We start from the raw sequence: 24,053 nt of genomic DNA on the forward strand, positions 1-24,053 counted from the left end.
GAGGCTCTGGCCAGCCCGTGGGGAGGCTGCACCAGAAACGGAGGTCCACCAGCTCCGGGTCTTGGCCTTCTGCTGTCTGCCAGCAGAGCTATGCAGGGTACAGGCTGGGCCGGCCCGAGGTGCAGAGAAGGCTGGGGCAGCAGAAGGTTCAGCCAGGACCGGGGCCACAGTCCCCACCACACCTGGTGCCAGGAAATTGGCCTGGACTGTTGGGGCCAGGGCCAGAAGGGGAAGGAGTGGGTTCTCCAGCAAGAGACTGGGGGTCTGGGGCGCCTGGGTGGCTCAGTTGGTTAAGCAGCTGCCTTCAGCTCAGGTCATGATCCTAGGATCCTGGGATCGAGCCCCGCATCGGGCTCCCTGCTCAGCAGTGAGCCTGCTTCTCCCTCTCCCTCTGTCTGCCGCTCTGCCTACTTATGCTCTTTCTCTATCTCTGTTAAATAAATAAAAAATCTTTAAAAAAAAAAAAAGAGACTGGGGGTCAGTGCACGGGGAGGTGGAGAAGGAAATCAGCGGAGTTGTGGTGGAGAGGGGGTTTCTCCAATTAGCAGCCACCTTGGGGGAGAGACTGCCGCATTTGTGTGTGCAAACCTCTGTGATCTTGCTTGTCAAGGCCCCTGAGTCAGGCCCGGGAGCTCAGAGCTCAGAATTCCAAGGATCCAGTGGCTTGGAGGGGGCAGGACGGCATCTACTCCGAGGGACCAGGGAGCAGGAATGTGGCCCGGGGCCATCCGGGGGTGAAGCTCCCCTGAGAGAGCCTTTGGCAACTGTAGGCACCCCCAAGAAGGCTCCCAGGGCACAAGCCCGCCCACACGGGAAACACATCCCATGCTGTTGGTGCCGCGGGGATGACTTTCCCTTCGGGACAGGGTTCTCTATGCTCTTCCGCAGTCAGCTGGAAACCAGCCAGTGCCATTATCTCTCAAAGGAAGAACGGAATCAACACCACCACCCACTGGGCCGCCTTTGATCCGGTCAGGAGGAAGGGGCCAAGCTGCCTACCCCGTGTGGTTCTGGGGATCAGCCTCTGTTTTTCTGGGAGTGTCTGTTGATAGTTAGAAATTTCTCCCAGTTCCATCTGAAAACATTTGTGCGCATGGCAATTTCCAGGGTTCTGGGCTTGTGGAAATATCACATGTTATGATAGCGAAGAGGTTCCTGCAGCCCTGATGTGAGCTGACCCCACACGGGCCCCCAGGTGTGGGGGCTTTCCCTGTTGTTTCTGGTGAAGGGTGGGAGGGGTCCGGGAGAGCGTCCCAGAACCTCAATCCGGCCTCTCTAAGTGTAGCCGTTGACTGGTAGCCCCCAAAAGATATGTTCCTAACGCCTGGAGCCTGTGGGAAAAAGACCTTTTTAGGAAAAAGACCTTTGTAGGTGTGACTGAAATAGGGACCCCGATATGGGATTGTCTTGGGTTCCCTGAGGGGGCCTACGTGGTGCCTCAAGTATCCTTATAAGGGACACACAGGGCAGAGACAGAGAGGAAATGCCACCTGAGGACAGAGGTGGAAGGTCACGGCCACAAGCCCAGGGCCTTGCCGCCACGAGCGCTGGAAGTCCAGGCTGGATCCCCTGGAGCTCGGGAGGGAGCACAACCCTACCGACACCTTGATTTTGGACTTCCGGCCTCCGGCGCTGTGTGGGGATAAAGTTCTGCTGTTTCAAGCCGTCAGGTTGGTAGTAAATGGTTACAACTGCATAGTGAGTGAATACACAGGTTTACTCGGAGGAAAAGGACAGCACACGGGTAGTCCTGGGCTGAAGAGCTGTGGCGTCCCCCAGCTCCCCACCTGGAGACTCCCCCCAGGAAGAAACAGCCCCACACGCATTGCAGTGTCTGGCTCTCACCCCTGGAAGTCAGGGGCACCCCCCACCGCTGTCCTAGCCCCCCCCCCCCGCAGCCCCCAGCGACAGGCAGCGGTGACGTCCCCGGCCTCGTTCTGATGACTGAGTCCTTTGGGTGGGTGTCAGACTCCTGTCTACCCAGCCAGCCCCTCGCCCCTTGCACAGGCTGGAGGGGGCGCCTGGGGACAGCCCATCTCTCTGTTTTGGTTATGGCTCACCATAACCGCTTTCCGGCTGCCCTGAATCCGACGGGGGCGAGGCAGGTGGGGCTCTGACTGCTGTCGTCTCCGGGAGTCTACGCAGAAGGAGGTTGGCACTGCTCCGCTTTCCAGATCCGTAACACTCAGCCAGCAGCACACGGAGTGAGGAGCGAGATCTCACCGCCCCGAGGGGGCTGCGCCCCAGCACTGCACAGTGCTGCCCACCGCGTGACCTGGCCCCGTCACAGCCTTCTTATCTCCGAGGCGGGTGACTCTGCACCCTGGGGGTCCCACTGCCTGCCACAGCAGCGTGCACCCGACCATGGCAGGTGCATGCCATCGATCCTGTGCAGACCCCACACGTCAGAGCTCACAGTCCCAGGTGACCGACCCCTGGCCGACCCCCGTCTTCCCCCCCGCCCCGCCCCCGCGACAAGGACTGCGGCTTCCGGAACAGGCGCTGGCCACCAGCTCTGATACTCCGTGGCCCCCGCAGGAGGAGGCTGGCCCAGTTCCATCCTCGACTGGCGTCTGATCCCGGGAGGAAGAGCCGACAGGCGCCGTGACTGGTTTCACGTGCTGTGATGTTTTCCGTGTTCGTGCACGTGTCGTGTGCATCACGACCTGACTCCTACGGACACCTGAGTGATACTCCATTGTGTGCATAGACCACACTTTTATGTTGGGACGCTCAGGCTGTTTCCTCTCTGGGCTCTTACGAATGACACGGCTACAAACAGGGTGCACGAGCTCTCCACCCCCCCGCCCCGGCCGAGCTGTTTCTTCTGGGCATGTCCCTGGAATTGCTGGTTCCTATGGTAACTATACGTCGGCCTTTCGAGGAGCTTGCCAGACGGTTTTCCATGGTGGCTGTGCCCATTCACATCCCGCGCAGCACATGGAAGGATGGATTCCAGCCACCCTGGTGGGTGTGAAGTGGTGTCTCCTGCGGTTTTGACTTGCATTTCCCTTTCCAGGTGCTTGCTGGGAACTATAGATGCTTCGCTGGCCTCCTGTGTGGGCCTTGGGCTGTCCCGTCCCCTGTCTGCAGATGGGACAGTGTCAGCCATCACCCACACATGGGTGCAGATGGGAGAACGTATCCGGGAAAGATATTCCGGGAAGCCAAGGAACCAAGGGCTCACACGCTGTCAGCTGGTGACCAGATCTGCCATCCTGCCCCCCAGGAGCATACATCGCACTTTCCTTTTGATAAAATCGAGACCACATTTTACGGCAGTGAGGACTGTCCTAGGAGACATTTGTCCATGTCTGGAAACATTTTTGATTGTCATGACCGGTGGGATGCCATGGTATCTAGTGGAAAGAGCCCAGGGATGCTGCTGGAGCCCCATAGTGTCCAGCCCCCCATAGCACAGAGTCATTGTCCCTTCATGCCTGCGATGCTGATTTTGAGTCCCCATTGCATGTAATATTTTCCCACCTATTCTTTTCACTGAATAATCTTTTATGAACATCTTCCTAGGAAGTCCCTTCGTTCAGGGTGTTCTAAAGTTCAAGTCTTGCAAAGAAGATCAAAGACCTTGGGTGGTGAGTCCATGTTTCCCATGCATGGTCTTGTCACCATAGCGCCCCCACCCTGCCCAAAGCCTGCTGAATCATCCCGTCAGGAACTGGACTTCACGTGGGAGGGGGTGCTTCTAGAGGTCCCTTCTGCTTGCCCAGCCCAGCCCCACTAAGGCTGTCTGAGTGATCTGCAGGGACCTCCCTGTGCCCCAATCTTGCATGCTCCCTCCCTCCCTCCCATCAGCAAACACCCCCCCATCTGAGAACACTCCCCCTTCCGCCAAACTTTTCCTCCCAACCTTTCCTATTTATGGGGTCTGAGAGCTGCACCCCTCATTAGAACCTGGGTTAGAGATCTGGTGTGGCTTCCTCTCTAATTGGCTAGAGACTCCAGAACTTGACCTTGCTCTTCTATTAAGTGGGCTGTGGGACTGTTAACCAGTATCATGCAGGTGAAAATTCTCGGTGCCTTATAAATGCCCTGAGTGGGGTCAGGAATTGAGGTCACCATGGGAAACTGGTTTCAGTTCGCCCCCCTGTGAAGGGGCTGGCAACAAGGGGATGCTCAGAGCTCCTGGGAGCCTATGCAGTGAGCACGCTGTAGATGCCCCTTTGCCTGGTGGAGCTGCTCAGCCAGGGAAGCCATCACCAAGGGGCTGGGACCCTCTGGCCCTGGACTGCTGGAGCCAAGAGCAATGGCCCAAGGCTGAAGTGTCACCTGCTGTGCCGCCCTGGAGGAGGACCCTCATCCCCACACCCCCCTGTGCTCTGCTCAAGGACTGCCTCCTAGCTTCCAGCATAGGACTCACTTCCTGAGGACCGGCTTGATCAAGGGCTCACACTGATCAAGAACACCAGCGGCTCCCTATGACTGGAGGATAAAATGCAACCCAGAATGTGTGCGAAGCGTCTGCATCCCACCTCACCTGCCTCCCTTCTCCATCTGCCCCCGACCCCACTCAGCCCCACCTCCACACCTTGGTATAGCAGGGTTGTCCCCCAGTCCTCCCTCCAACGCACAAGACCTATGCCTCAAGTTGCCTGCAATGTTGGGGGCTCCCCAGGGTCTCTCCCCCTCAGGCCTGACCCTGCCCTGCCCCAGACACAGCTGGAGAGGACTTGGCCCCCAGGTCTCCCCACATTCTCTGGGCTGGTGAGCTCTTGGTAGACCATCCCACCTCTCCTCCTACTCCTGAGTCCTCAAATCTGGGAGGGGACCTCTGAGTTGTGAGCCCTGTCCAGGAGCCTGGGGGATGGGGTGCATCTGGGGCTCCACGAGGGAGGAGGTTGATGGGGGCAGACGCAGGAGGTGCCTAGTGGGGGGTGAGGGGCAGGGGAGGGGAGGGCTACTGCTTTTGCCAGATTTGTCTGGGGCAGGCTCGTAGTGCTTGGATTCTGTACTCCTGAGGAGCCGCGCCATCGCCGCTTTAAGAAGGGGTCTCGCGTCCCTCCCCAACTGGCGCGAAGCCCCCCCCCCCCACCCAGGGAAGGAGGGAGGGGCGGCGCTGCTGTAACTTGGAGGGGCGGAGCTGGGCCAGGGGGTGGGGGTGGGGGGCGCCCGGGGCTGAGGGGCGGGTGACTGCGGGGTGGGACCTGGCTGGCGGCGGTCGGGAGCCTGTGGGGCGGGGTCGGGGGCCGCCTCGGGGTGGGGCCTCGCGGAGCCGGCGAGAACGGGCGGCGGCGGGGGCGGGGGCGGCGGCGGGCCGAGGGGCCCCGCATCCCGCGCGCGCGGGTGGCTAGGGGTCCAGACTGGCGGAGGCGGCGTCCCGGGACGGCGCGGACCCCATGGGCTGCTGCTCCGGCCGCTGCGCGCTCATCTTCCTCTGCACTTTCCAGCTGGTGAGTGGCGACTCCTCCTCAGGTCCCGCGGTCCCAGCGCGCGGGGTGGGGGTGGGTTCCCGCCGGCGACGGTTCGGGCCCGCGGCCTTCTGGGGCCGAAGTTCGCCGCCGTCCGGGAAGGGTAGGGAGCCAGCGTCCTGCGCGCGACTCCGGCGGCCCCTCCCGCCAACCTCGAGTGCCCCGCTGGGTGTGTGCGCTCGTGGGGAAGGGGGCAGCCGCGGGGACCCGAGCGGCGCGGACAGGTGCCGGGAGGAACAGAAGCCTTCGGGCGGGGCTCCTGGACCCCGCTGTCGCCGGCGCCTCGGGCGGGGCGCGTCCTTGGGCGGAGGGGGAGCCTGGCCCGCGCATGAGTCGGGTGGTCGGTCGCGGTCGCGGTCGCGGAGGGGCGCTGCTGCGCGCGGCGTCCGCGAGTGTCGGAAGGCGCGTGTGGCCCCGAATGTGCGCGCAGGGACCGTGTGCCTGTGTGTGTGCGCGCGTTCCCTGTACAAAGCCAGCGCCAGGCCCTTGGGTGAGCGGCGGCGGCCCATTTCTAAAGCCTGACAGCCTGGGGCTGGGGGTGTGCTTGTGAGTTTGCGAGTACGTGAGTCAGCGGTGTGTGAGCGCGGCCTCGTCTGCCCTTGGCGCCTCCCAAGCTGGGGGATGTGGCCCCCTCGCCCCTTCCCTGTCCTGGAGAGGTGCGGAGGAGAGAAGAGGTGCGAGCTGGTGCCCAGAGTTGCACTTGGGCGCCTTTTGTGTTGGGGATTAGCTGGTCCTCCGGATCCAGAGCTTTGTCAGAGAACGTGGGCATCCCTCCGCCAAGTTTCCGTTTTGCCCTGGGAGATCCAGGCCGCCTGGTCAGAGCTCCAGGCCGCCTGGTCAGTCCCATTCCCAGAGCCCAAGGCCCTGGGTGGGGGTGGCGGAGTGCCAAACTGAGGTCCCTGGCCACAGGCCTGGGGAGGAGATGCTGGTGAGCCCTGGGGTCTCCCATCTTAAAAAGAAAATGCTGCCTTGTTAAGGTCAGGCTGGGTGGGCTTCTGGCTCAGCCGGGCAGGGGGCTTCCTTCCCTGGAATCTTGAAGGCTCATGGAGGATGAAGTTTTAAGCAGAAAGCCCTCCCACACACAGGGCATCCTGTCCTTTGCCTGTCCATTGCGTGGGGGTGAGGGTTGCGCGCAGAGTTGGCAGGGGGCTGAGATACCAGGCTGGTGTGTCCCATGTGGAGGAAGGAAGGAGTGGCTAGAGGCTCCCTGTGGGCGCACACTCAGTGTTTTGGAAGGCTGAGGGGGTGGGGGTGATGGGAGGATGGGGGAGGTGGACATCTACAGGGTTTGTGCTGGACAGATAAGGTTGGGAGGAAGCTCTGGGCTTCACCAAAGGCTAGAGCCCAAGGACTACTCCACCGGCAGCAGGGAGCTACCTCCGTCTTGGAGCAGAGGTGTCCCCCACTCTGTTTTGGTAGGAGGCTCCTGGGGGTGGGGTGGGGGAGCAGGAGAGGAGAAGGAAAGGTCTATGTGATGAAGGACGGCGAGGGGCTCAGGCTGATCAGGAGGTCAGCAGTCTGGTCACGTCTGGACATCATGAAGCAGAGTGGCCTTCGGGGGTTAGTGTGACTTTGGTTTCCATGTGTTGAGTTTGGTGTGTGGGATGTAGTCAGGATTGACTTGTGACCTGGGGCTCCGGGCAGCAGAAATAGATGTACTGGGTGAGGGATGTGGCCTCGGGGCTTGAAGGCTCAGGGAGGGTCATTTGCCTGTTTCACCTCCACAGTGGACAGTGGATGGTGCACGGGGGGTACCCCCACAGGTCCCGGAGAAGTTGCCTGCCACCAAGGGCCGCAGGCTCCCCTGGACGCGGGGCTTTTTGAAGACTCTGGGTCTCAGCCAGGCAAGTTCTAGGGCCGGGGCAGAGCTGTGTCCCCACATGGCCAGTCGGGCCCCAGCTGAAGAGCAGCGGAGAGCCATGAAAGGCCTTCAGTCCTGGCCACCCCTGTGCTTCCTCTGCTGGGGGGAGGGGGAGGCAGAAGGAAGAGCTCTGACACCACCCACCGCTCTGGTCACCGCATGTGGGGCGGGGGCGCCGTGGGGGGGGTCCTGTGGCTTTTCTTTTCTCTTTTTGACAAGCGTGAGAGTTTTCTCATTACCAAGCTAGTGGACAAAGGCCCGAGCACCTCTTCCGCGAGCCCTCTCCCTGAGGAATAGCGTGAGCTTTGCCCGCTCTGAGCCAGGCGGGGCACACTGTGATGGTTTCCCAGGCTGTGCCGCCACGCGGACGGGAGGGAAGCCACGCGGTTTAGGGTGGGTGGCCACTAGAGCTCAGTCACTCGTCTTTTCCCTGCCTCGAGAACGTGGCCACCGAGCCACACGGCACCACGGAGTGCTAGGCCTTTCGGTGCGTGGCTCAGAAACGAAAAGGCCCCCGCCTGTGCTGGACACGTGCGCGAGCCGTAGGGTCCGTCGGGAACACAGCCAGTGGCAGGGACGCACCTCCAGTCCGGGCACGAGCCTGGACCTTGGAGAACAGGGCCGGCGTGACACGGTGCGGGGCTGGGGGAGCTGGGAGGGGACCTGAGTCTCCCCCGCATGCGTGGCACTCTGGCAGGGGTGCTGGGCAGGGCATGTACCCCAGCCCCTCGGTTAGGGTCGCCTGGACCAGAGAGGAGGCCTGGGGCTCAGAATGTCACTTCGTTCAGTCGAGAGCAGATGGTGCTGGCCGGCCGTGCCCGTGAAGGCTGTGATGTGCACACACATGTGTGCGCGTGTCTGCGTGTACACGCGTGTGCATGTCTCTTTCTCCTTGCCCCCAGGGCCCCACATCACAGCGTAGGCCCTTCATGCTTGGGACCCTCGCCCACCTCCAGAGCTTTGCCCTCGTACCAGTCCCTCCACTCGCCCCTCCCCACCCACCACACCCATCTGAGCCTGGCCAGGCTTCCCCTGCCCACCCAGTCCCTGACCCCTCAGGCCCAGGGTCGTGGGGCTGGCCAAGAGCTCAGGTCCGAGTCCCCCACCCTCGGCTGTCCGGTCAGGCTGGGCTGGGCTCTCATGAGGCAGGGGAGGCAGGATCTCTGCCCCCAGGCGCCTGTCTCTTTTCCCCCAGTCGGTGTAGCTGAGGAAGTTCTGTTACTCCGCCCGCACCGGGACCCAAGCCGGGTGGGGGCTGCTGCCCCCTGGCCCGTGATGGGGCGCATGGAGGGCTGGGCGGTGGGCTGGCGCAGGGCGACCTCTGGTGAGCCAGGAGATGGGGGTCCTGGGGAGGGGGTTTCATTTCTGCTTGTCCTCGTCCCCTGAAAACAGCTCGGTGGTCCGGTCTCCACTCTGTGCCGTGACTCAGAACCCTACTGCGTGCTTCCTTCCATGAGGGAGCTCTGGTGTCTCTTCCTGTGGGGTCCTTGCCTGGGATAATTCTTTTTTCTGTTTTTAAGATTTACTTGTTTATTTGAGAGAGAGAACGTGAGCAAGGGGAGGGGCAGAGGGGGAGGGAGACAGAGTCTCCAGCTGACTCCCCGCTGAGCGCAGAGCCCGACGCGGGGCTCGATCCCACGACCCTGAGACCATGACCTGAGCCGAAACCAAGAGTCGGCTGCTCAAGAACTGAGCCACGCGGGCGCTTCTACTTGGATAATTCTTTCACTGACTTGGCCTTTGTTAGCTGTGACCCTGTCTTGGTTCAGGTGGTGGGAGGAGGAGGCCCCAAGCCTGAAGCTTTCTTTTGTTCCCATGTTTGTGGTGCTGTGAGGTGGGCCCCAGCTCCCGTCCGGGTGAGGCTGCAGTGAGGATGCCCGGCTGACGCTCTTCTCGGAGAGACTCAAGCAGTTCTGCGCTGAGCTTTCGTTTTCAAGCTCTAGCGTCCAGAGGGGCACACGGATCCAGATGCTCTTTCCTGATGGGGTCGATGAGCCTCCGTCACGGCGGAGGTGGCCCTCTGAGTGGGTGCCATGCTGGTTGGGTCCTGCGCCCCGTGCCCCCGTCCTGGCCAGTGTGGATGTCCCGGGGCAGCTTCTCTGTCCTTCTGACTCAGCCTTGAACTGCAGCCAGGACATCCTGCCTCGTGGAAGGGGTGGCTATGCCCCTGGCCTCTGAGACCGGGACTGGCTGCCCCAGAGTGACCTGGAGATGCTGGGGGGGCCTCTGAGAGCGAGAGGTGCAGCACGCCGAGGGCCGGTGCTGCTCCACAGACCTGGGAAGGCCGGGAGGAGGTGGACTGCCCCCCCCAGCTGGCCCTGGGGGCAGGGAAGGGGGCTGGAGCGTTGCTGGAGGAAGGGGCTTGAAGCCCATGAGCCATGCACACGGGGAGTGGTGCGTACACACATGTGTGCGTGTTAGGGGAGTGGGGGTGGGCGTGGGGGCCCCACGTTTTGAAAAGATCAGTGCAGGCTTTGGGAGCCAGTGAAGCGTGAGCATTTTCTCTGTCCTGAACTGAAAAGAAGGCTACGGGAAGGGTGGGAGGCAGGAGGCCAGGCAGCAGCTGGTGAGCAGACTGTGCCCCCGGGGCCACTTTCTCTGTGGGGGAAGGACGGCTTGGAGGCCCTGGTGAGTGTCCCTCCCTCAACCGCGGGCTCGTGCCACGGATGGATGCCCTGGGAGGGGACAGACAGACAAACTTGCATGAGCACACCGTGGCAACACTGACGGCAGAGTCCACGTGGTGAAGGTGGCCGTCCCGTGGGCAGTTGGGTCTCTGTGCGTCCTGCCCGGCGTGCCCACGGCCCTGAGTCAGCCCTCCTCCCCTGTTCCTGACCTGCTAGTGCCCTCAGACCTCCGTCCCCTTCCTGGGAGGCCACCGGGCAGGAACACCCCTAGCCCCAGGGATGTCCCCTGGGGTCCACAACCGTGGGCACAGAGGACACAGGGCGTGGTCGGGGAGGCCACAGTCAGACAGCATCAGACGGGGGGCGGGGGCCCACAGTCTTCCCAGCAGCTGCCCAGCCCCCTGCTCTTCGCTCTGAGGGCATTCCAGTGAGGGGAGGGGCCAGGCCCAGGGGTCCTAGCTGCCCACTGGGGGACTCGGGCTCCGACTGAAGCTTTCTTAACCACAGAGACGGCGCCGCACACCCTTCCAGAACTTTACTGAGCATTCGAGACGGTGTTGGTAATAGACCACTCATTCTCTGCACAGCAAGCGGGGGCGGTGGGGGGTCTAGTGACCTGCCGGACCCTGGGTACACCCACTGGGCATTGAGAGCAAAGTAGGAGACAAAAGGTGGGGGCTTGGCTGGCCCTGGTTCTCCTCGGAGCCGTCTGTGTCTTGGGAGACAATGCCCATCACCTCCTGGCCAAGCCGCCCGGCCTCAGGGGGCTGGTCTGGAGCAACCCACCCACGGCAGGCCTGCGGGGCGGGAGGGCTGTGGCACGCAGGAAGGCGGCCCAGAGCCTGGCGTGTGCCCTGCCCGCGGGCCCGCTCCCCAGTCCCCACTCCCAGCTGTCTCCTAGGACGGACCAGCCTCTGCAGGGCATACTTGGAATGTCCCCCTGCCAGAGTCCTCCTGGAAATATCCGCCAGCCCTTTGGGGCCATGCACAGCGGCCAGCAGGGCCCAGGGTGCACCCGCAGCAGCGGTCTCCGGGGCAGGTCGGGGTCCTGTGAGGAGCCAGGGTGGAGGCAGGGCCAGGGGCTCCTGCAGGGTGCAGGTGTGAAGTCCACGGAGGTCCGCCCTGCCAGGCTCTGTCCGTCCCTCGCTGCGGTGCGGGGCAGTGTGGGGCCTGGAGGCCTGCCGGCCCGCTCGCTCATGGTTCCAGCCCACCCAGCCTGTGGGAGGGACCTGAGGGCGGCTTGCTCGGAGGGGCTCTCCTCGAGGAGTCAGCAGGCGGCCCCCACGCAGCCCACCCAGCTGAGCTAGCTCTGGGTCGGGGACTGGCTCTCCCCGTGCCAATGGTGTGCTGGTGAGTGGGGCGCAGGGGAATCGCGGAGTGCAGCCAGGAGCCCTGCCGGGATGCCGTCCCTTCGCTGCCGCTGTCCCTTCCAGGACATGGCCAGTCCCCTCCAACCCCTGCTGGACGCGCCTTGTCTTGCACATGGACGGGAAGGTGCCGGCTCGGGTGCAGTGGATTGGGCCGTGTTTTCTCCCAGTGTATACGGTCCTGGTTTCTCCTGGTGATGGGCCAGGTCCACAGAACGCGTGAACGAATGCGTGAACACGTGGGTGCGTTCTGGAGTCGTGACTGCGATCAGAGGCAGCAGGTCTCCCCTGCGGATTAAATATCACCTTCCTGCGCTGCCTGGCTGGCTCGGTCGGGAGAGCATGTGACTGATGCCCTCAGGGTCGTGAGCCCCACGCCGGGTGTAGAGATCACTAACAAAACAAAGACACAGACCTTAAAAACAATCGAGCTCCCCAGATGTCTCTGAGTGCCTCCGGTCGGTCCTGTTGGCCGCGCCTGCAGGGCTGGAGGGCGGGAATCCACCACAGTCCGCGGAGTGAGGACAGAGCCCAGTAGACGGGGAGGGTGCTGCCCTGAAGGCCACAGAGCCTCAGCGTCCCCTTCCTGCCAAGAGTGGCCCAGAGCCACGTGACTTGGCCTCAGGCATCCTGCCCTGGGTTGGTGGTTGGGCCTGCAACCACGTGAGTCAGAGCGGCCCGGCGTTCCCACGCTTGGGTTGAGGGAGTCCAGGATGGAGGGGACGGTGCTTGCCCAAAGAGGGCCTTTCAAGGCAGAAGGGACACCCCAAGGTGAGGCTTGGGGGCCAGATGCATTTGGAGATTTTTGTTGGAAGGTCCAAGACCATAGCAGATGCTGGGTGGTGGTGATTGGGTGGGAGAGGCAGGCCCGGGGGCGCCCTCGGGGGCCCGCTGCCCCTCAACTGCCCACTACCCCTAGGTCACTGCCTTGGAGCGGCAGGTGTTCGACTTTCTGGGCTATCAGTGGGCACCCATTCTGGCCACCTTCGTCCACATCGTCATGGTCATCCTGGGGCTCTTGGGCACCATCCAGTACGGGCCTCGCTACATTGTGGTGGTGAGTTCATTGTGCTCCCGCACCCCTCCCACGGGCAGGTGGGGCGGGATGACCAGCATGGGGGCCTCGGGCGGCATCATGTCCTAGAAACCACCAGAACATCCCGGGAAGTCCGGGATTCAGCTGCTCCACCCTGAGACCTGTCCTGGGGTGGGCTCGGGGAAGTCCTCCTCCAAATGGAGCATGCTGGCTGCCAGACTTGGGGAGCAGAGTCCCCCCGGTTCAAGTCTCCTCCAAGGGTGCTCTGAGTTCACCTTCTCCACCTCTCCCCTCTCTTAACTTTCTAGTACGCGGTGTGGGCGGCCATCTGGGTCACCTGGAACGTCTTCATTATCTGCTTCTACCTGGAAGTGGGGGGACTCTCAAAGGTGAGTAAGTCGAGGGGTTGTGGCCAGGCCCCCGTGAGCATTACACGCACCTGCTTGTTGGTCACTGTCCCCGTGGTCTGTTCCTGGCTCTGGCCCTGGCGCCCAGGACAGCCCTGGCCTGCAGGGGGGACTCAGTAAAGGTTTGGGGAAGACTAGTGATTTGATGGGTCGACAGGGGGCTGTGGGCACTGGTGGGCAGTGGCCTTGGAGGAGGGGCCCTGGAGCCAGGGCAGCGCCGGGCAGGAGAGGCAGGGCTGGGCCAGGGAGCAGAAGGACCAGGGCTGCGAGGGTGCAGGTGGGAATGCCTCTAGGGAGCCAGGCTCTTTCAAATGCTGGTCAAGCCCACCGGTCTCTCCCGTGGAGGCGGGGGCCCACATCCAAGCCACGGTTTGCGGGGAGTGTTGGTGGTGAACAAATCCTGAGCGGCGGTTTTGGGCACTTTGTCCATGAGGTTTTATTTCACTGTTGCCTGAAGCTCCGAGCCAGGGACGCGGGTGGGGTTTGACTCCAGGTAGGCCGCGGGGCAGACTGGCCGTTGCTCTGTGGGGTCACACCTGGGGCAGGGGGTAGGGAAGACAGACGTTAGTTCAAACACTTAAAATGGCAGCCATGGCCAAAGCCGTGAAGGAGGGGCCCGGAGCACGGTGAGAACACACCCCCAGGGTCTGACCTGGGCAGGGAGGCCTTCCTGGAGGAGGGGGTGTGAGCCGGGTAGGGGGCCAGGGCAAGCAAAGGGAGGCCTGCTTGCAGGGCAGTGGCTGAGAGGGCCTTGGGGTCCCTGCCTCCCTTGGGGGGCCCACACTGGACTGTGACGGGTGGGTGGGCAGGGTCCCTGCTGCTCACCTGCTCCCACGCTCACCCCCAGGACAGCGAGCTCCTGACCTTCAGCCTCTCCCGGCACCGGTCCTGGTGGCATGAGCACGGCCCGGGCTGCCTGCGTGAGGAGCCAGAAGCTGGCCTGGGGCCCCCGGATGGACCGGCCTTGGGGCCAGGCGTTGGCTGTGTCCTGGAGCGTGGCTACGCCGAAGCCCTGCACAGTGCCCTGCAGATCCTGTTGGCGGTGAGTGGGGGGGGCCGGGGGAGGGGCTCACCCCGCTCTTGGGCCAGGCCTCCCACTTTGCCTCCTCTGGGTCCCCCTCCCTGCCAGTAGAGCCTCAGCGGGCTGCTCTGTGAAGTGGGCTCGGAACGAGCTCCAGCCCCAGCGTGGGCGTGTGGAGGAAAGAAGGGACAGACCCATGGGCTCTGCTGGTGCTGTGGGGGGGGGCAGGGGACCACACTGGAGGTATCTGACGCCCCTGCCGGCCCTGGAGGCTCCTTCCCAGCCTCCTCCGAGTCAGAACAGATGCCTGACGGTCAGGGGGCGTGGAGACGCAGCTTGGCCGCACTGCTGTGTTGATGGGGGGCTGTGACCCTGTGAATAAAACGACAGGATTCCCGGTCACATCTGAACTTCAGACCGACACCGAGCAAGTTTTCGCGTACGTGCGTCCCATGCGGTGTTTATGACACACTCTGACGCTGACACTGTTCATCATGTATCTGAAATTCAAATTTAAGTGGGTGTCCTGTATTTTATCTGCAAGTCCCGAGCAGAGGAGGGGTTTCATGCAGGGGCCGGGAGTGGGCACGAGAGTCTGCAGGCCTCAGGAGCTGAGCCGGCGCCCGGCACCCTCTGCCCCATCCAGGCTGGGCGAGCAGTTCTCCTGGGGACTGATTCTAGCGATAAACCCGTGGCTCCTCCAAGCCTCAGTTTCTCTTCTGCGACCCAGACAGTTAGCTCCCACCCCCCACGGAGGTCTGGGCGCCTGGCTTCTGACTCCCACGGAGGGGCTCTGGGGCTAGATGGGCAGGAGGGAGGAGGATTGAAGCACCAACTGCGTGGGAGGCCGGGGTCCTCGGCAGAGCGCCCCCGGCTTGCTGCTAGGGTCCGGGGTCTGCACTGAGCACCGAAGCGCTAAGCCTCGTGGAGCCCGTGAGGGTGTGGCAGAAGCTACTTCTACCCACGTTCACGAGCCCTGTTCTGAGGGGAGAGTCTGAAATCCGCTGCAGAGCGGCACTCCGGCTGGCTGCAGGTCGGGTGGGGCAGGGCGCGTGGGGGCGCAGGGCACCAGCACACGGCGTGGCTGATGTCGCCCCCTCATTCTCCTGTGCCTGCCTTGTGTCCCCCGCGTGTGGACGGGGAAAACCAAAGCCAGCGAGGGCGACCGCGGGTACGGAGCTGGACCCCCTGTAGGAGCTGTTGGCTGCGGCTGTAACGTATTATCCTGAAACATCATGGCTTGAGACAATAAATCTTTCCGCGGGCCTGGAGTCTGGGAATGGCTTAAACGGCTGCTTCTGGCTTGAGGTCATTCACGAAGCTACAGTCAGCGGTCGGCGGAGGCTCCGGTCACCTGAAGGCTGGACCGGAGCTGAAGGTGCTGCTTCCAAGGAGGCCCCTGCACGTGGGCTCTCCCCAGGGCTGCTGGGGCGTCCTCACCATGGGGCGGCTCATCCTGCAGGGCGAGCAGGTGGAGAGGGACGGGGAGGGGCAGCTGCATGGCCTCTGAGACCTGTCTTGGACATCACACTCGGTCATTTCTGGAGGATCTCAGTGTTTGCACAGGTCAGCCCTGGTCAGGGTGGGAGACGGCCCCGCAGGGCGTGAGCTCCGGGGAGGCCCACCAGGACGGCCCCGGGGCTTCTGCAGGAGCACCGACTCTCCCTGCTGTTGGTTCGCTGCTGGGACAAGGCAGATGGGGCCCAGAGTCCCATCTTCCACCAAGGCCCAACGTCTCTGGATTTGAGCCCTGGGGAGACTCTTTCTCCCCACCATCTCCCCCAGAGAGATAAGGACCCATCTGAAGAAGAGGAAGATGGAGGCCCATAGTCTGACTTGAGATCAGACAGCTGGCTGCAAGGAGCTCGAACCCAGATGAGGCCGTGGCGGGGAGAGGGGGGTGACAAGCCCTGTTCAGGGAGTGGGGGGCACCTGCAACATGCCCTCCTTTGGGACTTGGGTGGCTGTGGACACAGCTGTCTGGTCAGTAGAGCCCAGGCTGGCCTTGACCGTGAGCATGTGGCCTCTGTATTCCAGAAAGCATGGCCCTGTCACCAGGCCCCTCAAAGCCGGGGCCCGGGAAATCCCCTGTGGGCCGCAGCCCCTTCCTCTCTCTCAAAGCCTCCAGGAGCGTCCCCTGGAGGCTGTTCCAGGGCCCAGACGTGATGGGTGTCCCTCATCCGGTGCCACCTTCAGTGGGCTGCGTCCCTGGTGGGTCTGGAGCTTGTCCTGAGCTCACACACCCAGAGGCAGATCCTGTTACAAGGATGCTGTCTGCCCTGGGGTGCTTCTCAGCCGGGGGTCTCGCAGGGAGCTTGTCCTTTCCTGAGCGGGGGGCGGGGGGGGAGCCTTATCCGTGGTTGCTTGTGTGAGACAACAAGACTGGATGTGAGTCTCAGGGGCAGAGATCAGGGATCATGGAAGGAGCACGAAGAAACAAACTGTGGACCCAGAGGTGGTCAGACAGCCGGGAGGGCCCCGGAGAAAGGGGAGGTCGGGGAGCATCTCCGAAGGCTGGCCGTGCAGCCCTGCGTAGGCGCTTTCCCTGTGTGGCGAAGGGAGAGGCTCTGGGAAGAGCTGGGCCGGTGCCTGCGAGGCCCCTGGAGCCAGAGTCCGTGCTGGGCTCCTCCCTGAACAGGACGCCGGCTGCTCCATGCACGGCCAGGCCACGCCAGCCAGGCCACGTGAGCAGGGCCACGCCAGCCAGGCCAGATGGATTTCCGGCTTTACAACCCTGTAGTCCCCCAGGGCCACCGTAACAAAGCACCGGTGACAGGCTGCTGGAAACATTTATTTTTCTCAGTTCTGGAGGCGGGACTCCAAAATCAAGGTGCCGCAGGGTTGGTTCCTGCCAGGGGCGCAGAGGGAGGGTCTGTCCCGGCCGGCGGATGCGGCTCTGTCTTCTCATAGCCTTCTTCTTCCTGTGCATTTTCTGCATCAGATCTCATTACCCCTTTCCTTAAATCTCAGCAGTCACTGACTTTAGGGTCCTCCTGGAGGACTCTCGTGGCAGAGTGCTGCCCCCGGGGGACTGGCCGGGCCCTTTCTGAAGCTGCGTGTCTTGCAGGCTGTGGTGAGTTGTGGAGGGTCAGGTCAGGCCAGGGACAGGCCCAGCAGGCTTTGCTGGCCCCTGGGGAGGCGGGGCAAGGGACCTCCTGAGCCGACTGTCCAACGGGACCCACTTACTCCTGTCCTGCCCCACTTCTGCCACGCTCCCTGAGCCCACGTGGGTCACAGGAGGCCCACAGAACCTAAGGCCTAGTGGTAAGGAGCCAGATGGTTTCGCCCCAGAACCTCGGAGCGTTCATCCAGGTGAGCCTGGCACCACGCAACAGAGTCCAACCTGGCTAGAGGTTCTCCAGCCCTGGACAGTGCTGACGACCTGGGTCCGGCTGGTGCCACCTTAGTGAGCCACTTAACCTCTCTGTCTCAGCTTCCTGTTCTGTAAACTGGGAAGCACTGGTGGAAGGGCCTGATGGGGGAAAGCAGGTAAAGGCTCCGGTAAACATACATGCAGTAGGTGCTCAGTCGGTGTTGGATAGTAGTTTCACGAACACGGCAAAGGACACGGGCAGCTCGGGCATGTCTGCTGCGGTCACTGGAGGAGGACACACGGGAGCTCGGGCGTGTCCGCTGTGGTCACTGGAGGGGACTGGTCAGATCTGGAGGCTCCTGACTTTGCCTGGTTCAAACAGTGGTGTCAATATCAATGTGTCCAGGTGGATTTTGGATTTATAGGACAGAGGTTCTGCAACCAGCAGCTGACATTGGAAAATGAATTCCGAATCTAGGGCCATCCATGGCTGTCCATGGGGGTCCATGGCATGAGAAAACATGGCAGTTCAGGTGGCCTGCACACTTCAGGGTTCCCTCCTGCCCAGGTTTTAGGCCCTACAGACAATCAGACTATGGGGCATTTAGGGTTCTGCCCCCATAGCCAGGAACCAGAGCTGCCCTTCCCTCTGTGCTGCAGACCTCACTCACTGATATAAAATGAGGGCCACGGTTACCTGAAAATGTGTGGGAACCCAGGTGCCTTCCTTCGAAAGGAGAAAGAACCAACTTGACAAGGATACTCCTCGATGCTTCTGAAGTCATTTACAGAATTTGTGAAAAGGCAACAGGAAGGAAACTGGGGACTAACAAAGGAGGATTCCTGGTGGGAGTTTCCAACATGCTGGTGCTGGTACTGGAGGAGAGTTCCCCGTGTCAGTGGGAGAGACAACCACTGCGTTGCTGCCATCCTTCACCTGCAGGGATGGACGTTTCCCTCGTGAAATACGAGTTTCTAAATACTGGTCAGCTGGTACGTGCTTGGCCTCGCAGGAGCCAGCCCTCTGATGATTGTTTTGGAGGGCTTGGAGAGGTAAGCCCTTAGCTGGCTGGCCTGAAGTCTGGCTGGCAAGGAGAGAACCAGCCAAAGGAGGCAGAGGGCCCAGTGCTGGTGGAACGGGGTCTGCAGGTACTGCGGGCCTCTGGGAGCTCCGGGGAGGAGCTGGGGGTGGAGCGCGGACGACAGACAGGAGGTGGGAAGGCAGAGGGGTGGCCATGGGCTGGCCTCCCGCAGGACCCCGTGGAGAGAGAGCCCTGGGGTGGGAGGAGGTTTCAGCACCACGGCCAGCTCCGGCCCTGGGCCCAGCCGCACAGCAGCGCCTGGGAGGCTGTTTGGGAGGAGACCGGCTTGTCTGAGTCAGCACAGAGCGGGCCCACTGCCTGCTGCCTAGAAGGATGGGGGCTTCCAGAGCAGGGCACAGCACCTTGTCTCCTCCCTCCCGGCACTGAGGGGGACCGTTGGGCCTGATCTGTGCGTGAAGAAACAAGACCCAGAGCTCACGCAAACCCCTCAGGTCTCACCGCTGCTGGTGGAGGGCTGGCCACGCCCAGAAGGCTGCTGGAAACTCTGTCCTTCCCGAGGCCCGTGCTGCTGGCCACCTTCCTTCCCCCCTAGCATTTCTCACCCCATCATGGGCTGTGCTAGTCTCAGACAGACCCCACCACCCTCTCCCAGAAGATCTGCTGGGGCTTCTCCGTAGCAGTCACCCCTGTGAAGCATCTTTTCTCTTTGTCCCCCTGACCAGTCAGGATCCCAGCAAGACCGAGATGGTGCACTTAGGTAAGGTCAGTTCCCGGGGGCTGGTGAAGGGGCTGTTCTAAGTGTGGGTGTCACACCAGGGACCACACAGGGTATCCCACTCCCTTGGGTGCATAGCCACCGAGCTGTTGCCCCTCTGGCCTGCAGGGGTGTGGGGAGGAGTTACATCCAGGCAGAGCTCTTTGGAGCTGTCCCCCTGCCCCTGGGAGGCAGCCCTGCAGAGAAGGGACCGAGGGATCCACGCTTTGTTTCTCTCCTTCCCCTCTCCTGCTGGGCTCCCCATTGGCCCACCCAAGCAGGAGGACGCTGGAGTCTGGACACCATCCACACCGCAAAGGGTGGAGAACGTGGAGGAGGGTCAGGTGGAGCACCTTCACGCCACCGCCATCAGACTCTTGCTCCAAGCTCCATCCTTGGGGTGGAGACCGTTGCTTGGTATGGGAGATGCTCAGAAGCCCGACAGCACGACCTCACCATCATCGGCAGCTTCCCAGCATCTGCGGTGGAGGCTGACTTTGCTTCCCTGGGCAGAGCCTCCCAGATGAGCTGGGGCTGCCGGCCCCTTCCAAGACCCTGTGAGCACACGGGGCTGTGGGCCTTTCATGGGAACCTCTAGCTGCCCTGTGGCATTGAGATGCGTTTTGCTGTCAAGTTATAAACAGGCAGTTCTGCTCAGGGACCACTCTGCGCTCTGGCTGTGAGTCAGGGCTGGTCCCCTCATTCTCATTTAAGGGGGATGCAGTTCCCCGATGGCGGTGAATGCCACACTTGGGAGGTGCTCACCCTTGGTTAGCATTGCCTGGGCCCCACAAGTGCGGAGAGACTGGACCATGGGCAGCGCCAGCCCCGCACCGTCTCGGCCAGAGCCCTTTCTCCCACAGTGGCCCCGGTGCCTGGGTGTCCACGGGGCACTTAATGCCTGCCTGCCCTCTCCCCTGAAGTCTGAGCGTCCTCCTGTGAGCCTGGCTGGGGAGCCTCTGCCCAATCAAACCCCTGACTCCCTTGGGACAACAGCCAGCCCTGTCCACTCTGCCCAGAACTGCCCGCTGAGCTGGGTCCTTGGCACTTTCAGCTGAACCATCCAGCTTGGCTGGCTCCAACTTCTCCAGCCAGGGCTGCATGTGGGCGCCCCCTCCCCAAGGAGGAGAAAGCTGGTGGTTGGCTGCTTACGGCAAGAGGCCCCGGGGATGATGGCCGGGCTGGAACTGGGGGGGTGGGTTCAGTTTGGGGGTCCATCAGCTGTGGTCGTGTCTCTGAGGGCTTCTCTCTGCAACTCAGCCTCATCTTCCCGACTCGTCCGTTGGCCAGCCCTTACCCCGCTCACCCTCATCCCTGCAGTGCCCCCCACAGAGGAAGTCAGACGCCGCCTGGAACATCAAAGCTGGAGAAGTTGCACAGATCCGCTCTCCTTGTCCATTTTACAGACAAGGAAACAGGCCTAGGAGGGGCTGTGGCCTCGTGGTCCGGACGCACTGGGGCTTCTGTCCCCACACCTCGAGCTTGCCTTGTCCTCATCCCGACCTCTGGGTGTCTTTCAGCTCGTGGGCTTCATCTATGGCTGCTACATGGTCAGCGTTTTCACCGAGGAGGAGGACAGCTGTGAGTGGGCGGCTGCCGGGCTCCCACAACAGCCTCTTGGTGGCCTGGCCTGGACTCTCCAGGCAGTGGTGGCGGGGAGGGGAGCAGAAGGCTTGCAGTGACTCTGGCCATTCTCCTGGCCTGTCATCGTAAAGCCTGAGACCTCGCCTCTTAGATGGATCCCCCTGCCCTCAGGGGGGGCCCAGCCACCTGAGAAGAGATGAGGAGGGGCCCCGGGCTGTGGGCACCAGCGGTCAGCTCATACCAAGCCCCCAGGTCCGAGGGCTCCTGTGCTGCAGAGCTGGTCCCCCACAGCCCCCACAGCAGCTGTGGGTGGAAGGTTGAACCCTCACCTGCAGAGGGATGGGCCCCTCGGCCTCCCTGCAGCTGAGATCGGGCCCTACTGGCTGTGGTGTCCCTATCAGGCCCTCAGTGCCCGCTGGACCCATCGGAGCAGTATTTTTGCTTCCTGCTCACAGAGGGGGGCCCCCTTGACCTTCCTCTGATTTATAATTCCAATGCTCAGGCACTCTTGTTGGCCCCGACTGCCCCTGGCTCTGACGTAGTTTCCTGGGAAGACTCTGCAGAGGACAAAGCTGGCATGCATGGGGACTGGGTGCACCCAGGGGGCCTTGGCTCCCATGGGCAGAACCCTCCTTGGGGTCAGAACGGGGATCCAGATTTTCTGTTCCCAGGAGTCAGGTGGCTGTGGGGCTGGCAGTCCATGTGTCCAAATGGCATCCTATACTGGGAGACCAGACTTGCTCTGGACCAGCCCCCAGATCCCCCAGCTGTCATGCTGTGTGACCCCCAAACCGTCACTCAGACCACTGCTGGCTGGGAGAGAACCAGAGGGAATTCACGTGTTGGTTACATTAAAATGTTTTGGGATGGGAGCCATACCTGGGGGTTCGGAAATGCGTTAGCTCTGCCCAGCAAGCCCAGCTACCCGCTGGCTGCCCAGCACAGCTTCAAGGGGCAGGTGGCTGATGCTGGTGGACGTGGTGGGGGCAGGGTTGGGTCAGTGAAGCTCTCCGAAGCCCCGAGGACCCGGGCCATCCCTGCAGGCCACCTCCCCCTGCTGAGCTCGTCAGTGTCCACTGGAATATTTTACCACGGGAGTCACAGTGTTCATCCTCCAGAGGGACATGGCCAGGTCTGGGCCGGGCCTGGGGCAGTGTCTGCCCTCCCCCGGGGCCCCCAGGCTCGCCCCCGCCTCTGCCATCACCACACCAGGGCTTGTGGTTAGGTGTGTTCTCCGTTCTGCCATCTTCTCCATTGTTTGGGTCTTGGTTTCTTTCAGTTGATTTCATTGGTGGATCTGACCCATTTCCTCTCCACCATGTCAATGAAAAGCCTTCCGACCTCTTGTTCAAGCAGGCGTACTTGTATGTCTGGCCAGCAGAGCCTGCCCCTGGCTGGGCCTAGCCGGTTGGGTTAGCACAGCCGTGAGGCTTCTCTCCTTGTGGAAGCCTCACCAGCCATCCGTCTGTCCATCCACCCATCCATCCATCCATCATCTGTTCGTCTACCTATGCCAGCTCTGGGCTGGGTATGGAGGTGTCAAGGCTCCGGGGCTCGGCCCCCACCCCCTGGAGCTCCAAGCCCAGCAGAGTCTATGGAGTTGGGTCTAGGACGGTTTTGTGCCAGGGGGCTGGGGGGGGGCATGGAGAGGCCACATCCCAGGAGGGCAACGTGGCTGTTCTCTAGGGGTCTCACTGCGGCAGGAGATTTGGGGTGTTGGTTTCTTTGGAGAATCAGGCTTCTTTCCTCTTAAAAAGCAGTGTCCAGGACCCTGCACCCTCCCAGGCTCAGGGTGGGGGTACCTGGGCCGTTGTCCACCTCCTCTCAAGCAGCCTTTGCCAGGTCCCACACATAATCCTGAAATTTGGGGTCCAAGAGCCAGCTGGGGGTCCTTTTCTCCATAGAGCTGGACTTGCTCCATCCCACGCAGGCCCTCGGACACAATCCTGCCCTTCCGGCGACGCCTGTGGCGGGGGACCCCGGCGCTCTTGGCAGCCTCACCCTTTCTGCCCTATAAGTGAAGGCCCATCTCAGCCAAGGGCCATCAGGGGTAGCAAGCGTCCCATCCCCGTGACAGGAGAGCCCTCACTCAGGCCGCCGAGCCAGGGCAGAGTATGAGAGCAGACACACGGGCACACGGGGCTCTGAAGGACTTCGCCAGGCTGCATGGGCCTCTGGGGATCTCCTCCAGCCATTGGAGCCTGGGTGGGCCCCTCACCCCACCCCCAGCCTGGTGGCCCAAACCCTGCTGTCTGCAGACACAAGGCGGGGCCTGCCCAGAAGCCCCGTCCCCGCCAAAGGCCAGGAAGCCCTGGGCTGCTGGGATGTTGTCCCTTCTGCATTTGGGGCTCTCCAAGGCAAGAGGGCACAGTAGCCCCTGCTGAGGGCTGACTGCCCCAGCCTTCCTGCCCCGGTGCTAAGGGCTGCCCCTCAGGGCGCTCTGACCTCTGCCCACCCCCACCTTGCCCCCACAGGCCTGCATAAGTAAAGAAGCACCAATCCCTCCCGTGTGCGACCTCCAGGCCCAGGGACCACCGAAGACTGTGGGGAGACTCACCTGGCCTCCCTACTCTCAGGGCCCTGCAGGTGGCCAGAGCATCTGCCCCCGGGGCCAGGTGATGGGACACCAGCCAGGGCATCAGGGCCAGTGCCAGGCTTCGGATGGCTGCAACTTCAAAACAATTTATAATTTCCTTTTTCTTAAAAAACAAAAACAAAGAGAAGACACAGAAGCCTCCAGCAGCGCTGGGATCTCTGTCACCCACAGCCGGCCTGGGACTGCTGTCCGGCGAGCCCACCCTGGGTGCCTACGCCAGCCCCAGCCCCCCCGAGGCTGCACGCCCCGTGGCTGGGGGAGGGGTGGCCACAGGGACTTTGAGACAGGAAAGTGTGACCCCACCACGAAGGTCAGTGTAAACCCACAGTGACCCGCCTGCCCCGAGCAGCCGGGCTCCTGATTAAATACTGCACACCCCAGCTGCCGTGAGCTGTCACCCAGACAAAGCCCCCACCTGCCCCAGGGGCCACCGATGGAGCCCTGGGGGGCCGCGGGGCTTGACCAGGAGTACAGGCTCCCTCTGCCCACAGAGCAAGGCGCTTCCTTGTCCTTAGCCGGCGGTGCTGTTCACAGAAGGGGTTTAAGCCCTGGTCCTGCAGCGTCCCCACAGTACCCCCAAATAGAAAGTAGAAAGGACGCTGCCCCGTAGACCTCCTTCCCTGAGACGCAGGAGTTTGGTGGAGAATTACAAGCTCAGTCTCCGAAGTGGCCCGGGGCTAGAGGTTTTAGAAGTCCTCACAACGCAGAGAAGAACAGAACGAGGGAGAGGAGAGGGGACGGAAGGGGCCCTGCTGGACACGAGGAGGCATGTGGGGAGGCGTGTGGCCGTGCTGCCCTGCTGGTGAGTGGGCGGGGGCGGGGGACCTTCTGGAACAGAGGCTGCTGAGCACCATCCAGGGAAAACCCACTTTATTGTGAATCTCCAAAAGCATCCAAGCATCAGTAAAACCACCTTTACACCCACTCCCTTTGCCACGACGTCTGCAGCTCCCTTCCACCCTGGGCTGCGTCTGGGGACTTGGGACAGCCCGTTGTGGATGCCAGCTCAGCTGTCCTC

At 62.3% G+C, this 24,053-nt stretch overlaps 1 protein-coding gene across 5 annotated transcripts; it reads left to right on the forward strand.

Moving 5' to 3' along the window:
- The first annotated feature begins 5,274 nt into the window (after positions 1–5,274).
- On the forward strand, positions 5,275–24,053 carry NKAIN4 (sodium/potassium transporting ATPase interacting 4). 5 transcript variants are annotated; one of them, XM_032387759.1, is made up of 6 exons: positions 5,275–5,408; positions 12,201–12,338; positions 12,626–12,706; positions 13,572–13,766; positions 20,376–20,436; positions 21,719–22,905. In XM_032387759.1, exons 1-6 carry the CDS (start codon positions 5,355–5,357, stop codon positions 21,841–21,843), a joined length of 654 nt encoding a protein of 217 aa, XP_032243650.1. In that variant the 5' UTR covers positions 5,275–5,354; the 3' UTR covers positions 21,844–22,905. The 5 variants fall into 5 exon arrangements, with proteins under 5 accessions (XP_032243650.1, XP_032243646.1, XP_032243647.1 ...); XM_032387755.1 differs by lacking the exons at positions 20,376–20,436; positions 21,719–22,905 and adding an exon at positions 22,914–24,053; XM_032387756.1 differs by lacking the exons at positions 20,376–20,436; positions 21,719–22,905 and adding an exon at positions 19,134–19,439.

Source organism: Phoca vitulina, unplaced genomic scaffold (genome assembly GCF_004348235.1).
Source record: "Phoca vitulina isolate PV1807 unplaced genomic scaffold, GSC_HSeal_1.0 scaffold50, whole genome shotgun sequence".
In the NCBI taxonomy this organism is placed as follows: Eukaryota; Metazoa; Chordata; class Mammalia; order Carnivora; family Phocidae; genus Phoca; species Phoca vitulina.